Source organism: Amblyraja radiata, chromosome 30 (genome assembly GCF_010909765.2).
Source record: "Amblyraja radiata isolate CabotCenter1 chromosome 30, sAmbRad1.1.pri, whole genome shotgun sequence".
Classification (NCBI taxonomy): Eukaryota; Metazoa; Chordata; class Chondrichthyes; order Rajiformes; family Rajidae; genus Amblyraja; species Amblyraja radiata.
In genome coordinates, this window is record NC_045985.1 from 19,586,776 (window position 1) to 19,602,993 (window position 16,218).

The following is a 16,218-nucleotide window of genomic DNA, read 5'->3' on the forward strand; positions in this document are numbered from 1 at the left end:
CGTTTCACCGCAACAGAGAGGTTGGTGTTGGGAGGGGTATCGAAAATGGCTGACAGTGGGTTTGGAGGAATAGTCTGGCCGCAGGCTCTGCTTATCAAGTCGAAAGCACTCCTCCAAAAGGCTGCTAGCTTAGGGCAAGACCAAAACATATGGCATTGGTTGGCAGGGGATTGATTACATCTGTTGCAGGTGTCCCTAACAGCGGGGTAAATTCTAGATAATCTTGCATTTGTGTAGTGGACTTTATGAAGGACTTCGCATTGGATTAGGCCATGACGGGCACATATGGAGGAAGAATGGATCAAATCCAAGGCAGAGTCCCATTGCTGGTCTGTTAGTTTTGTATTCAGCTCACCCTCCCACGCAGCTTTTAATGAGGTATGAGGTTTCAATATAACCGACCCTAACAAGTTATACAAAACAGAGATGCATTTCTTCCGGTTGGGATCTAGAGCTAGGATGGTATCGGTCAGGGTTTCAGGGGGGCGATTTGGGAAATGGGGGAATGTCTTCTTCACAAAATCCCTAATCTGGAAAAAATGAAAAAGGTGGGAGTTTGGGAGGCTATAGTTGGACGAGAGCTCCGCAAAAGACGAAAAGATGCCATCCTTGTATAGGTTTTTGATACTACTGATACCGTTGCTATGCCAGGTTTTGAATGCGTGGTCTGTACTTGAAGGTTTAACGATGTGGTTTTTAAGCAGTGGGGTCAAGATGGAAGGGCCTTGTAAACTGAAGTTTTTCCTGAGTTGACTCCATATCTTGAGCGAGAGGGACGCAATTGGGCCTGCACCCACAGATGTTATAGGATGGGGGAGTTGGGAGCATAGGACAGACCGCAACGGGAGATGTGAACTCGCCTTTTCCATGTGTACCCAGGTCGGTAGGTGGTCGCAATCATCATTCATCCAATACAGTTTTTGCAAGTTAGCTGCCCAATAGTATCGCCTAAAGTCAGGAAGTGCCAAACCGCCGTCACTCTTAGGAGACTGCAGTATCGCCTTTCGGATTCTAGCCGGTTTGCTACCCCATAAAAATTTAAATATTGTCCTTTCTAATTTATCAAAAAAAGATTTAGTGATAAGTATAGGGACGTGCTGGAAAAGATACAGGAATTTGGGTAGGACGACCATCTTGACCAGATTTATCCGGCCCACGAGGGATAGCGGTAAAACTGACCAGCGGTCAAAATCTCTTTCAGCTTTCTCAACCAGAGGCAGAAAGTTTGTGCGGAACATATCAGATAAGGGTGTTGTGATAAAGACGCCGAGGTAGCGAAACCCGTCCTCTGCCCATTTGAATGAGGTTAAAGAGCGAGGGAGCTGCTTAGCCAATGAGTTAATCGGTAATAGCTCACTCTTTTGGTAGTTAAGTTTATAACCAGAATACGCGCCAAACCGTTCTAAAATATTCGTAATCACAGGGAGAGAGCTGACTGGGTTCGAGATGTACAGGAGCAGGTCATCCGCATACAATGAGACTTTATGAGTTGTGTCGAACCGTGTAACACCTTTAAAGCCCTTCTCTGAGCGTAACCAGACCGCCAAGGGTTCTATCGCGACAGCAAACAGAAGTGGTGATAACGGGCAACCGTGTCTGGTACCTCTCTGAAGGGGGAAGTGGGGCGACAGTGTGCCGTTTGTTTGTACTGAGGGCACCGGGGACGAGTATAATAGACTGATCCAAAGAATAAAACTGTTACCAAGGCCAAACCTGTCCATCGCCTCATATAGGTACCTCCACTCGACCCTGTCGAAAGCTTTTTCGGCGTCGAGGGAGACCACTATCTCCGGGGTCTCACTACTCGGTGAATGGATGATGTTAAGGAGACGCCTAGTATTGTGAGAAGACTGTCGGCCTGGTATGAACCCTGTTTGGTCTAACGAGATAATAGAGGGCATCACTCGTTGAAGACGGAGCGCAAGGGCTTTAGAGAGGATTTTGAGGTCCATTTTCAGGAGTGAAATTGGTCTATAGCTACTACAAAGCAGGGGATCTTTCTCCTTCTTAAGAATTAGGGAGATAGTAGCCCACGACAAGGTGGGCGGTAGGCGACGATGTAAAAACGCCTCATTGTACATATCTCTCAGGACTGGTGCGAGGAGAGCAGAGAAAGCTTTGTAATATTCTACAGTGAAGCCGTCAGGGCCGGGTGACTTTCCGCTTTGCAGCGATGTGATGGCTGCTTGGACCTCAGCAACAGTTATGGGACCACCCAAGTCTCTCGTGGCTTCATCGTCAATTCGGGGAAACGTCATACTACTGAGCATGTCACCTGCAGTGGGAGGACAATCGGAAACGTATAGTTCAGCGTAGAATTTAGCAAATGCTTCATTAATTCTAAGAGGATCAGTATGAATCTCCCCTAAGCTGGATCTAATGGCTGGAATTAGCCGTGAAGTCCCCTCGGTTCTGGCCTGATGGGCCAAAAGCTTCCCAGCTTTATCCCCAGATTCAAAAAAGTGTTGCCTAGATTTAAGCAGTGGTAGCTTAGCTTTATTAGTAGACGTGAGGTCAAAGTCTGTTTGTAACCTAAGGCGTTCTCTATAAAGGTTAGGGTCTGGGTCAGATGCATAATTGTCATCAATGTCCTTTATTTTTTGTAACAGGTCTGCCGTTTGGGACGTCTCGGTTCTTTTCAGGTTGGAGACAAAAGAGATAAGTTGGCCCCTAATATAGGCTTTTGAAGCTTCCCAGAGTTTACCTCTTTCTATGTCCGGCGAGTCATTCAGCTCAAAATATAAGGTGATTTGGGAATGCAAGAATTGCATGTAGTGAGCCTCTGCTAATAATGAGGAGTTGAACCTCCACTGTTTAAAGGGGTTAGTTCATTTACGAAAGTGGAGATCGAGGGAGGTTGCAGCGTGATCTGATATTACGATGCTATGATACTCACTGGATTTGATTTTGGAGAGCAGTCTGTTATCTAAGAGAAAGAAGTCTATACGGGTATAGGTACGGTGCACGTGGGAAAAAAATGAAAATAATTTAGTCGTGGGGAATGTAAATCTCCATGGGTCTGTGAGCCCAAGTTGTTTGGCGAAAGCATGCAGAGTCTTACCTGATTTAGTTAAAGTAGAGGCTTTGTTCGAAGATCTGTCCAGTATAGGGTCTTGGACCAGATTAAAATCTCCACCCACAATGACGTGGTGATTTTCAATATTTGGGAGAGATGTAAAAAATTTGGTTACAAATGAGCTGTCATCCCAGTTGGGACCGTAAATGCTGGCCAATATGACAGGTGTGTCTTGCAGTTTGCCAGACACCATGACAAAGCGGCCAGCAGGATCCTCCACAGTTTTCTGTGGTTCGAACATAACGTTCTTACGAATCAGGATAGCAGTACCCCTAGCCCTATCATTAAATTTCGAGTGAAATAAGTGGCTAATCCAGCCTCTCTTAAGCCGTGTTACCTCTCTGTTACGAAGGTGGGTCTCTTGAATAAAAAATATATCGCCTTTGAGCTGTTGCAAGTGGGCCAAGATCCTGTCAGTCTTGGTAGGACTTCCCACCCCCCTCACGTTCCACGAGCAAATCTAAGAGTGTCGTTTGTGTTGGCCATACTTAGCTATATCCAAGCGAGTGGGGAGAGCGCTATAGTACTACAAGTCGAAACGGAAGAGCTCATCGAAGCCAGCTGCCGAGAGTGGGGATGTGGGGGTGGGGGAGGAATGATAAAATAAAAAAGATACATACACACGTACACACACAACAAACAAATGGGACACATATTACTTAACCATCTTTCAAACCTGAGTGCCCGGACCTGAGATCCCCCATGTCCCAACTGAACCTTGAGTGCCCATTGCACCAAGGTGCGTTGTCCTCGCATCCGCATGGAGATATCCAGTGTGGTTCCTCTAAGCGTTGAGTGAAGGAAAACCTGAACGTAAGTATTTTCTACTTTTACTTTCAGGCTGCTTTTCTCCGGAGACTGCGTGCAGAGACACAGACAAGTCTTATGTATGAAGAAGGGTGGGAGGAAGAATAGTAAGCGCACCGCAGTAAGCGCTCAATAAGACAAAGTGTCTGAGAGTAGCGGGCGCCCGACTAAAGAGTCGATTGTAAAGAAATAACTATTTTACACGGGAGGGGAAAAGTCCCGTTGAAACTCCCACAGGGAGCAAGGACATAAAGACATAACAGGCCTAGAAGACTCTGAGGATTCTGAACTATAGAATTTATAAAATGGAATTCCTCATGGGTAAAACAAACTCCAGAAGGAGTATAAAAGACGCGGGCTTAAAGAGCAACCGCATGGAACACCCAGAAGAGGTTCTGGGAAACGTTGGCCCAGATTTGAGCCAGCGACCGAAATGCCGGATGATAATGAATATATGGGCTGACCTGACAGGGAGGCAGCACCAGAAATGTCTGAAAGACAATACAGGCGTTGGTCTACAGGAGACCCAGAATATGGAGCAGCACCCAAAAGTGGGCTGCCAATATACAGCTCAATGCAAGAGCTTGATGTACCTCAAAGAGGAAAAAGGGCTGGCCTGACGGAGGCAGCACCAGAAATGTCTGAAAGATAATACAGGCGTTGGTCTACAGGAGACCCAGAATGTGGAGCAGCACCCAAAAGTGGGCTGCCAATATACAGCTCAAATGAAAAGCTTGATGTACCCCAAAGAGGGACAAAAAAGCGTTGGCCTATAATAGAGCCATCGCATGAAATACCTGATGATGAATATCCAGGTGAAACCCATTATGAGGAGGAATATCCAGAATACTCTGATAATGAACCAGTTGAGGGCCAGAACCCAATGCAAAAAAGAAAAATGACAGGGCTGGCCCAAAAGGTCTATAGTCCCAGACACAAGGGACAACCTCTTCCAGAGGAAATAGCAGAGAGTATAAATTACCTGCTTTCCCATCAATCAGAAGATACAACAATGGATGAAGTTATGAACAAATATGAAATCCCGCAGAAGTGTGCTGTGCTAGGAGTGCCAGCTGTTAACAAATAAGTGTGGAAGTATATGGGCATTGCAGTAAGAGCTCAAGAAATGAGATTACAGCGGGTATTAAGATTGATTGGGTCAAGTATTACGGCATTTGCCAAAGAACGGGAAGAAGGAAATGTGACAATGGCACAACAGGATGTAATGGGAATGATGTGTAATGCACATTTTGAAATAAACTGTATTTGTAAAACTGTGAATGGACCTAACATACATCCTAAGTTTGCAGGGCTCTATAAACCATCTAATATACAATTGCCAAATTTACTCTTTGGAGAAGAGCTTGCCAAAAAACTAAAGGTTCTCAACGAAGAATCAAAAACCATCGGCTTGATGAAACCACCGATGTTTGGCAGCACAGCTAGAAGGCAATATCCATACCGAAGGGGAACTGGTGAAGGAACAAGTCGCTCGTACTCACATTCAAGATATGGACATACAACCCCAGGACGTGGAGGTCATGGTATTTCCACAAGGGGCAAGGTACAAATAGTGACACCAGTAAACTCTGAGGTAGGTGGCTCTGGTTCTGAAAGAAACAAATCAGATGTATCCTACTTACAAGTTGGGGGTAGGTTACAATTATTTTTAAAAGAATGGAAACTAATAACATCTGATGCATATATACTGTGCAGTATTATGGGGTTTAGAATTGAATTTTACCAGAATGAAAATCCCCCTACACAATATACTCCAAAAAGAATATATTCCTTCTTTAAAGAAGAGATGAGAAGAATTCAAATAGAAATTGAGATTTTGAGTAAAAAAGGGGTAATAGAGAAATAACTTATCAAAACCATCAGTTTGTATCTAGTATTTTCTCTAGAACAAAAAAGGATGGGGGTACTAGAATCATTTTGGACCTCACAAGTCTTAACTCTTTTGTGCAGTATAAACATTTCAAAATGGAGATTTTTACTAATGCTTTGCAATTAATTTCAACAGAATGCTACATGGCAAGCATAGATCTCCAAGATGCACATTATTCTGTTGCGGTGCATGTGCAACATCGCAGATATTTGAAATTTGTCTGGATGTCTCAAATATGGCAGTTTAAAGCCCCAGATTGTTTACAAAACTGTTGAAGTCAATTTTAGCATTGTTAAGAACTCAAGGCCATTTGATAATGGCTTATTTGGATGACACTTTAATTGTGGGAGATACTGAAGCCATGGCAACAGCTTCAGTTTCAAAAAGTAAACCTCACATTTCAAAGAATGGGATTTGTCATTCATTCAGAGATATCCAGATTGATACCTAACAAAATAATTGATTACTTGGGGTTCACTATTAATTCAGAACACAAGACAGTGAGCTTACCCAAGGACAAAAAGTTGCAAGTGATTATGGGTTGTAAGGAGTTAATTGCAGGCAAACAACCATCAATCAGGCAAGTAGCAAATCTAATTGGCAAGTTAATTGCTTCATTCCAGAGGAAAGTGGGAGAAATGAGATGTACAGGAAAAAACAGAAAAGGGGAGACAGTAATTTCAAGAATCAGATTTGGACACACTGATCTGAACAGTACACTTTTTTATAATAGGCAAGCATAATACAGGCAGATGTGAATACTGTGGGCAAGAAGAGACAATAGAGCATGTAATTATACATTGTGAGAGGGGTGAGGAAGATAGAAGACAAATGAGTGAACGATTCAGAAAAGAAAAAGTACAATTTGATTTATTAGATATTTTACAAAAGAATTCATATAAGTGCTATCAAATCCAATTGCTTTTTCTCAGGGTAACCAATTTGTTTGGAAATATATAGGTTATTAGTATATAAGTTATAATGTTATATGATCCACACTCCATACCAGTTGGTGGCGGTAATGCACTAAAACGTTGTTTGCCAACCGCCAAAAAAAACTACATAGAAGAAGCGGATGCATTGCTTCATTTCCAGCTGTTCAGTTTGGACCACTGCATTACCCAGACAGCTGCAGTGAGCAAAGATATCAGTATTGGGAAGACATGCTGGACGTTACGATAGGCCTATACAACTAACTAACACAGCAATTGAGGATATAAAATGGTGGATTAAAAATGTGGATTACTCTTACAGGAAAATTCTGATTGAATCACCAGCTACCATTTTACAAACAGATGCAAGTGCACTGGAATGGGGAGCTGTGGATGCCATCTCAAGCTGTGGAGATAGATGGAATGCAGAGGAAGAACCTTTGCTCGAGACACATGGCATAAATTATCTTTAATTACTAAGTGTATTGCATGGGTTGAAAGCCCTTTGCCGAAAGGTACAACATTTGCATGTACAGGTTCAGATTGACAACATTACGGCAGTGGCACATGTCAATCACATGGGTGGAATCAAGTCAGAAGCATGTGACAGATTGCCAAACATGATCCGGCACTGGTTCATTGAGAAAGATATTGGCTTTCTGCAAGTTACCTACAAGGTAAATTCAACATAATTGCAGATACTAGGTCAAGAAATTTCAATGACAACACAGAATGGATGTTAAATCGTGATATTTTCCACAAAATTGTGAAAACATTTGGGAAACGTCAGGGGGTAGATGAGTTTACGTTAAATTGGGGTGGAATGTTTTGGATGCATTTCCTCCCTTTTGTCTCATCAATAGGTTTCTACAGAAGATCAAACAAGATTATGCTTCAGGATTGTTGGTGGTTCCAGATTGGCCCACACAAACATGGTATCCATTAGGGTTAAAAATGGTGACTGAACCCATTATGGATGTCTTTAGACAAGAAAACCTACTTGTGCGCCCTGTAACTGGTGAATTTCTTCCTTTACATGATCGTGTTGATTTATTGATTTGCAGATTCTAACAAGTACCTAGAAGCAGTACATTTTCTTTCATTAAGAAATGGGAACAGTTTCTTCAACACAAAATTTTCTTACCACACTGCAGACGCTTCAGATGTTGTAGAAATTTGTCAATATTACATTTTGCTGATAATTTAAGCTATAGTGTGATCAACACAGCAAGGAATGCTTTGTCGGCATACTTATCAAGACCATCGGAACATCAAGTTCTAGGATCGCATCCTTTGACTTGTAGATACATGAAGGGCATCTTTAATGCTACTTAGGGATTGGGATCCCATTTCAAATTTGTCGTTAGATAAATTACGATAAAGCAGTCATGTTAATGGCTTTAGTATCAGCTCAAAGAGTACAACATTACACAAGTTAAGGATAGACAGAATGGGAATGAAAACAGAGGAAATTACATTCTATGTCTATGACCTGCTAAAACAGAGCAGACCAGGAGTCTCGGGGTGTAAATTGATTTTCAGCTTATCCTGCTGATCAAAGACTTTGTGTAGTTACATATTTAAAATACTACATTGAGACTATCAAACATCTTACAGGTGTAGAAACTGGATTATTCATCAGCCATAAAGCCACACAAAAAAGTGACATCGCAAACAATTTCAAGATGGCTGAAGAAGGTGCTATTGGATGCAGGAATTGATACTGACAAATTTAAACCTCATTCCACATGAGGTGGTAACATTGGCGGCCAAGGATTTGGACGTTCCAATAGACCATATCCTCGCGGCCGCAGGTTGGGAAAATGAAAGGATGTTGCACAAGTATTATCACAAAGAAATTGCAGACCCTGGTGTATTTGGTGGTACTATTTTGAATTCAGTATTAAATGTCTCTAGAGATTAAAATGGGACACATAATGTTTTACCATAAAATAAACCATTAATTAATTAAACAAGTATGATGGTTTGCATGTTATTGACTGTTTTTCACTCATAGAGTCAAGCAAAATGCAGTGATACGCCGGAACCCAATCTACGGCCTGAAATCACAGAAGCTTTAAAATCTTCACGTAGTCACTCACGTGACTCCGAAGTAAAATAGTAAGATTAAACGAGAACTTACCAGTTTGAAGTTTGATCTTTATTTTATGAGGAGTTACGTCGAGGGACTACGTGCCCTCCGCTCCCACCCTAATAAGATCAAAGGTAAGTTAGGTTTGTATCACGTAGCTTACTATTGTGCTTCGGAGTAGATCATCTGTGATTTCACACCGCTGCTTTGAAGTTTGACGCGCATGCGCCTGGACGGCCTTCTTCACGTAGTCCCTCGACGTAACTCCTCATAAAATAAAGATCAAACTTCAAACTGGTAAGTTCCCGTTTAATCTTTGTATTCTTTTTAAAATAATGGAAACTAATAATATCTGATGCATATATATTGTGCAGTTTTATGGGGTTTAGAATTGAATTTTACCAAAATGAAAATCCCCCTACACAACATACTCCAAAAAGAATATATTCCTTCTCCAAAGAGGAGATGAGAAGAATTCAATAGAAGATTTTGAGTAAAAAAGAATGCTACATGGCAAGCATAGATCTCCAAGATGCTATTATATGAGTCGGCGGACTTTAGGACCGGGGGAGCCCGGAGCTCAGGACCCGCCGCCGCTGCTGAACCCGCGGGAAGGGAGTTAGTTTCAGGGGGTATGGAGAGAAGGCAGGTACAGGATACTGAGTTGGATGATCAGCCATGATCATATTGAATGGCGGTGCAGGCTCGAAGGGCCGAATGGCCTACTCCTGCACCTATTTTCTATGTTTCTATGTTTCCCTCCTCAGATCCTGGCTGACATGATCATGATTCCGATCTAGTGTCTCCAAATAAATAGTTTATTTTCTCCGGTGCCATATTACTGCCTTACTCCCATTAACACACACCATTCCATGGCAGGACTGGCTGCATCTTTATCGGGCAGAGTAGTTGTACTTATCACATTGAGCATTGTCATAATTTCCATGATGTTCAAGCCAGATCCTCTCTTAGTCTGACATGAACATCTGGTCACAAGCTGGCAACATGATGTCTGTGGAGACAAAGATAATATGGTTCCCCTCTTGCTGACCTACAGGGAGCAAGACGAACCAGGGGGTGTTTGAAGTGGCAATGTAGGATCTTTGGCGAATAGGATAGAAGAAAATTCCAAGGCTTGTCACACAGATATTAAATGCAAGAGGGTAACAAAGAATTTTGGTCGCCCAATTATAGGAAGGATGTCAACAAAATAAAGAGAGTACAGTGGAGATTTACTAGAATGTTGCCTGGGTTTCAGCAACTAAGTTACAGAGAAAGGTTGAATAAGTTAGGTCTTTATTCTCTGGAGTGCAGAAGGTTAAGGGGGGACTTGATAGAGGTCTTTAAAATGATGGGAGGGATAGACAGAGTTGACATGGACAAGCTTTTCCCATTGAGAGTAGGGAAGATTCAAACAAGAGGACATGACTTCAGAATTAAGGGACAGAAGTTTAGGGGTAACATGAGGGGGATCTTCTTTACTCAGAGAGTGGTAGCTGTGTGGAATGAGCTTCCAGTGGAAGTAGTGGAGGCAGGTTCGATTTTATCAATTAAAAATAAATTGGATAGGTATATGGATGGGAAAGGAATGGAGGGTTATGGTCTGAGTGCAGGTAGATGGGACTAGGGGAGAATAATTGTTCGGCATGGACTTGTAGGGCCGAGATGGCCTGTTTCCGTGCTGTAATTGTTATATGGTTATTATATGGTTATAGGGCGACCCTTGCTGGACAAATGATGTAATTCACGACTGGAACCAGAGGACGTTGAATTGCCCCATAAGTCCAGTATTAAATATCAGGCCCGTACGAAGCTTTTCAAAAAGGGGGGTGGCATGACAGGATTATTAAAAACTTAATGTGGAATAGTGTGCGTGCTGCGCACATCATGAGCGCGAAGCATGAAGTCCCTCGATGTCAGGGTCCACGGCCCGCTTAAGGGCCCTGGAAGCTCTGGGGTTTTAGATGCTCTCTGATCCATTCTGAGCCTTGTTTTGGAGCATTTTTGCACCAAATTTATGACCAATATTTCAGAAATTAACAGGAATCTGAGGTAGCTTTTTCACACAAAGGGTGCTGGATGTATGTAACGAGCTGCCAGAGGAGGTAGTTAAGGCTGGGACTATCCTAATGTTTAAGAGACATTTGGACACGTACATGGATAGGACAGATTTAGATCGATATGGGCCAAACGCGTGTGAGTGGGACTAGTTTAGATGGGACATGTTGGTCGGTGTGGGCAAGTTGGGCTGAAGGGCCTGTTTCCACACTGCATCATTCTATGACTAAAAAGTGAAGAAGAAAAATGCATGTAGATAAGTAGAGCAGATTTGAAAGAGGAGTGAAATGTAAAGGCAGAGAGAGGTTTATGGGTGGAAAGGAACATAGGAAAGGAGGGGGGAGAGTGGGTTTGGGCAGATGCGTGAAGGGAAAATAGTCACAAAGTGCTGGAGTAACTCAGTGGGTCAGGCAGCATCTGCAGAGAATATGAATAGGCGACGTTTCACAGAGTGCTGGAGTAACTCAGTGAGTCAGGCAGCATCACTGGAGAACATGGATAGGTGATATGTCACAGAGTGCTGGAGTAACTCAGTGGGTCAGGCAGCATCTCTGGAGAAAAGCTATAGATTATAGTTCGGGTCAAGACCGTTCTTCAGTAATATTCATGATGTGGCATGCATAAACATTCCTGAATGTTACCCAAACCATTGTGAGATACTTTGTTACGGTGCTTGCCCTCTCCTATAACGTCTCTGCTGCCTTGGGTGATGCAGGACAGGAAACGAGCTTTGGGACACGGTGTGAAGCTGTTGCCGTCTGTCCCAGCCTGGTAAAAACCTGGATGGTGTGGATTTGGAGAGGATGTTTCCACTAGTGGGAGAGTCTAGGGCCAGTGGCCACAGCCGAAGAATTAAAAGACATTCCTTTAGGAAGGAGATGAGCAGGAATTTCTTAAGTCAGAGGGTGGTGAACTGTGGAATTAATTGCCACAGATAGCTGTGGAGGTCAAGTCAATGTACATTTTTCAGGATGAGATTGATAGATTCTTGATTGATACGGGTGTCAGAGGTAATGGGGAGAAGGCAGGAGAATGGGTTTGAGAGGGAAAGATAGAGTCATAGAGTGATACAGTGTGGAATCAGACCCTTCGGCCCAGCATGTCCCATCTGCACTAGTTCCACCTGCCCACGTTTGATTCATATCCCTCCGAACCTGTCCTATCCATGTACCTATATAACTGTTTCTTAAATGTTGCGATAGTCCCTGCCTCAACTACCTCCTCTGGCAGCTTGTTCCATACACCTACCACCCTCTGTGTGAAAAACATACCCCACAGATTCCTATTAAATCTTTTGCCCTTCACCTCTGCTCCTCGATTCACCTACTCTGGGCAAAAGGCTCAACCATATCTATTCAAATCATGATTTTATACACCTCTATAAGATCATCCCTCATCCTCCTGTGCTCCATGAAATAGAGTCCCAGCCTACTCAACCTCTCCCTATAGCTCTGGCCCATCTAGTCCTGGCAACATCCTCATAAATCTTCACTGTACCCTTTCCAGTTTGATGACATCTTTCCTATAACATGGTGCCCAGAACTGAATACAATACTCTGAATGCGGCCTCACCACCTTCTTATGCCACTGCAACATGACCTCCCAACCTCCATACTCAGCCTGACCCGCTGAGTTACTCCAGCACTCTGTGAAACGTCACAGAACAGGGCAAGATTAGCAAGTTTGCTGATGATACAGAAGTGAGTGGTTTTGCAGATAGTGAAGATGGTTGTGAAAGATTGCAGCAGGATCTGGATCAATTAGCCAGATGGGCAGAGGAATGGTTGATGGTTGCATGGTTCCTTGAAGGTCGTGTCGCAGGTATATCAGGTGGTCAAAAAGTATTTTGGCACTTTGGCCCTCATCAGTCAGAGTATTGAGTATAGAAGTTGGGAGGTCATGTTGCAGTTGTATAAGACGTTGGTGAGACCGCATTTAGAATATTGTGTTCAGTTCTGGGCACCATGTTAAAGGAAATATGTCAAACTGAAACGAGTACAGAGATCCCCCATCCTGGATCAGTCCAACCAGGGTTGTGTCATCCGCAAACTTGAGAAGCTTGACAGAGGTGTCTGTGGAAGTGAAGTCATTTGGTGTGAAGTGGTGATTGGAGTGGGGGTGGGTGTAGAAGGGCCCAGTCTTTGCAGACTGAGGTCAGGCTGTGAGTGGGTGTGAAGTGTTGGTTGGGGTGGGAAAGCGTCCACTCTTTTCATACTGGAGTTTTGCCTTAAGTAGGTGCGAAGTGGTGAATGGGAAGCCCCTCCCCCTCCTCCCCCCCCCCATGACAAAATGGAAATGTTACATCTGTATGTAATGATCCCATTAAAATGTGTATTTATGTCACAAACTATGGAATTCATATTTTTCTGTATTATTATCAAGGAAAAGAAAGCAGTTCCAATTGTTTGATATTATTTGTATGTAGGAGAAAATATAATAGCTCTAAAACCTACCTTAATTTTGCAATCTCACTCAAGATAATCCCCCTTTCCCTCTCCCCTCCCCCATCTCTCTCTCCTCTCCCTTCCCCTCTCTCTCTCCCTCCCCCCTCTCACATCCCCTCCTATTTCTTGCAAAAGATGAAGGTGGTGCGGGCCCAGCGGGCGGGGGTGGTGAAGGTGTTGTGGGCCCAGTGGGGGTGGCGGGGACCCAGCGGGTGTCAGTGGGGGTGGCATGGGCCCAGCGGGGGTGGCGTGGGCTCAGCGGGGGTCAGCGAGGGTGGCGTGGACCCAGCGGGGGTCACCTGGGGTGGCATGGGCCCAGCAGGGGCGGCATGGGCCCAGCGGGGGTGGCGTAGACCCAGCGGGGGTGGCGTGATCCCAATGTGGGTGGCATGCGCCCAGCGGGGGTTGCGTGTGCCCAGCGGGGGTGGCATGAGCCCAGTGGAGGTGGCGTGGGCCCAGCGGGGGTAAGCGAGGGTGGTGTGGGGGTAAGATGGCTTGGGCCCCGGCAGCGGGGGCAGGCGAGGGGAGCGAGCTCCGCCGCAGCGGCGTCTGGTGTTGGGGTTACAGCCGTTGGGTTCTGATTCAGCCACTCCCGCCCGGGGACGGGAGAACAGAGAACTGGTCGTTTCCAAAGTGGAAACGTTGATTTTTCCCCCCGATTTTTTTTCTTTTTTTTCTTAGGGGGGAGAAAAGGGGGGTGCGGTCGCACCCAACGCAACCCCCCTTCAGACGGCCATGAATATACTCTTTACATTGAATTAATACAATACCGGACTGATGGGGCGCTCCATCAGCAACGAGTGCAAAGATCTGTAGGAACATTGTAACAATTTGGATGAAATTCCTGCTGTCACGATGTGGTCGCTCTGTGTAAATTAATGGATCTTTCTGATGTTATATATTTCAGGAGGAAACTCGTCAGAAGAGGAGGTGAGACTGTCTGCACTGTTTTGGAAAGTGACCCAGAAATCGTTGATGCTGGTCTTATAACCGTGCGTTTAATTCATGCAGGGTGAGTGATGAAGAACGGACGCTGTCGGTAGCAGACGGTGCCTTGGCAATTGGAAAGTTCGATCACCCATTTTTGTTGAGCAAATTGACCGATGGCATTAAGAGAGGAAAAAACGTATTTGTTTTAAACCGTTAGAGTACTTGATGTATTAATTACATGCAGTGGTGTAGTCTAGTTTTTTGTAGTGGGTATACTGTGATGATTCCCTCCTAGCCTCTTCCACACCCATCCTATAAACACCGCCACACTCACTGTCACATACAGTAGCTTACAACCACCATAAGTATTTGAGATTATTCAACATTCGATATTGTCATCAGTTTCTAGGACAATAAACAGTCAAATTAAAATCACCATTAGGCACTAGCATCAAATAAACTATAAAGCATCAATAAATAAATAACTGTTGGCTATATAAACACTGTACTACTGTATATGTAACCGGCCTGGCCTCAGTACTAATGTGCTAAGGAGACGACGGGATACTTGAGTCTTTTGCACAGGACATTTATTGCTGCTGCTGCTGCATGCTCTGTTTAGAGTTTTGAGACAAGAAAAAACAGAGTTAGTCATTTGTCAGAAACAATTACAACTCAATAAAATAAAATACCCTATATAAGAAACAATAAATGCAAAAATACAAAATAAAAACATGTTCTTTAGAATTATGTTTCCCATACAAAAATACTTAAATAATAAATTAAAATAAATAAAACATATCAGCAACTGTTCTAAGACATCTCACACTCATACTTAATACAGCAATCACACAGCATCACAAAATACACGTTTTCAATCACAGTAAGTCCTATGCAAATAACATCTGTTCAGTGTTTAACAGAGAAGAAAAACAGTACATCCGCAAAAACGACCAGCGGAGGGCGCATGACCCATGCAAAATAAAACAAACACCACAATCCCTTCATTGTAAAAAAGTAACAAACAAAGGTGAATACACAGTTACATGAGGGATATTTAGTGGAATACAAACACTTTTCCGTATCTGCTACTGTAGCAGGTATGGAAAAGTGTTTGTATTCCACTAAAAGGGATTTTGTCAACAATTGTTTTTCACTTTAAATGTAGTAGCCTGCTAGTTTACAAAACTTTCCAAATGTGCTTGTACTCAGGCATCTGAGGTGTGCTCTGCCTTCTTGCTTGCGTGGCAGAGCGATGGCTTCGTAACCATGTTGATACATATTTGCTTGGCTCAAAAAGGCTTACAGGGGGCCCATTGATGCTGATCATCATCAAATTGCTGACACTAGACAACAACATTCTAGATCTTTGGTCTGTGTACACAATATTCATCAGACTGAAGCCCCTTTCACACTCTGCAGTGCTGCAAGGGATGGTCTGCATGCAGTGGATGAGTGGTTTGAGGCATTCAGGTTCACTCTCTGGGTGCTCGATGAAATCTCTCATTCCATTGACAGCTTGTTCTTGACAAAGATTGAATCGCCTGCACAGTCGTTTTACCTGTGACTCACCGTGCCGTATGCCAGGTGTTGATGGCCAGGTGCTTGAATCCAGAATGCTGAGATCATGAAGCATTTCATCCTTAAATGAGAGCCGCTTCTCCATGTTGTTGATCAGACTTTGTAGGAACTGCTTTGTATTGATCGGCATGAGCTTAGCATTTGACTCCAGGGACACTGATCCAAACTGTCCCAAAGCCTGTGCTTTCAATGCTTCCTCCAATTTCTCTCCTGGAGAATCTTTAAATGATGCCAGCACTCGGATGGTGCGCTTCAGCAGCTGTACTGCTCTTAAAAGTGTGATTGAATGGGCCTGTAATTGCTGGGACAGGTTTGAAAGTTCAGATAGTGCATCATACATGAGTCCAAGGTCACAAAGAAATTCCTTGCTTTGCATACGATGTGCCAGGCCTCTGTAGGTTTGCCTC

General features: G+C 43.7%; 1 protein-coding gene across 1 annotated transcript in view; it reads left to right on the plus strand.

The window, feature by feature from the left end:
• LOC116990020 (nuclear factor 7, brain-like) overlaps nt 1-14,447 on the plus strand; it is a 46,359-nt gene extending 31,912 nt beyond the window's left edge. The window contains exons 8-9 of the mRNA XM_033047545.1: nt 14,208-14,230; nt 14,312-14,447. Coding sequence (XP_032903436.1) covers nt 14,208-14,230; nt 14,312-14,447 — 159 coding nt within the window. The remainder of the gene's footprint in view (nt 1-14,207; nt 14,231-14,311) is intronic.
• Nucleotides 14,448-16,218: the final 1,771 nt, after the last annotated feature.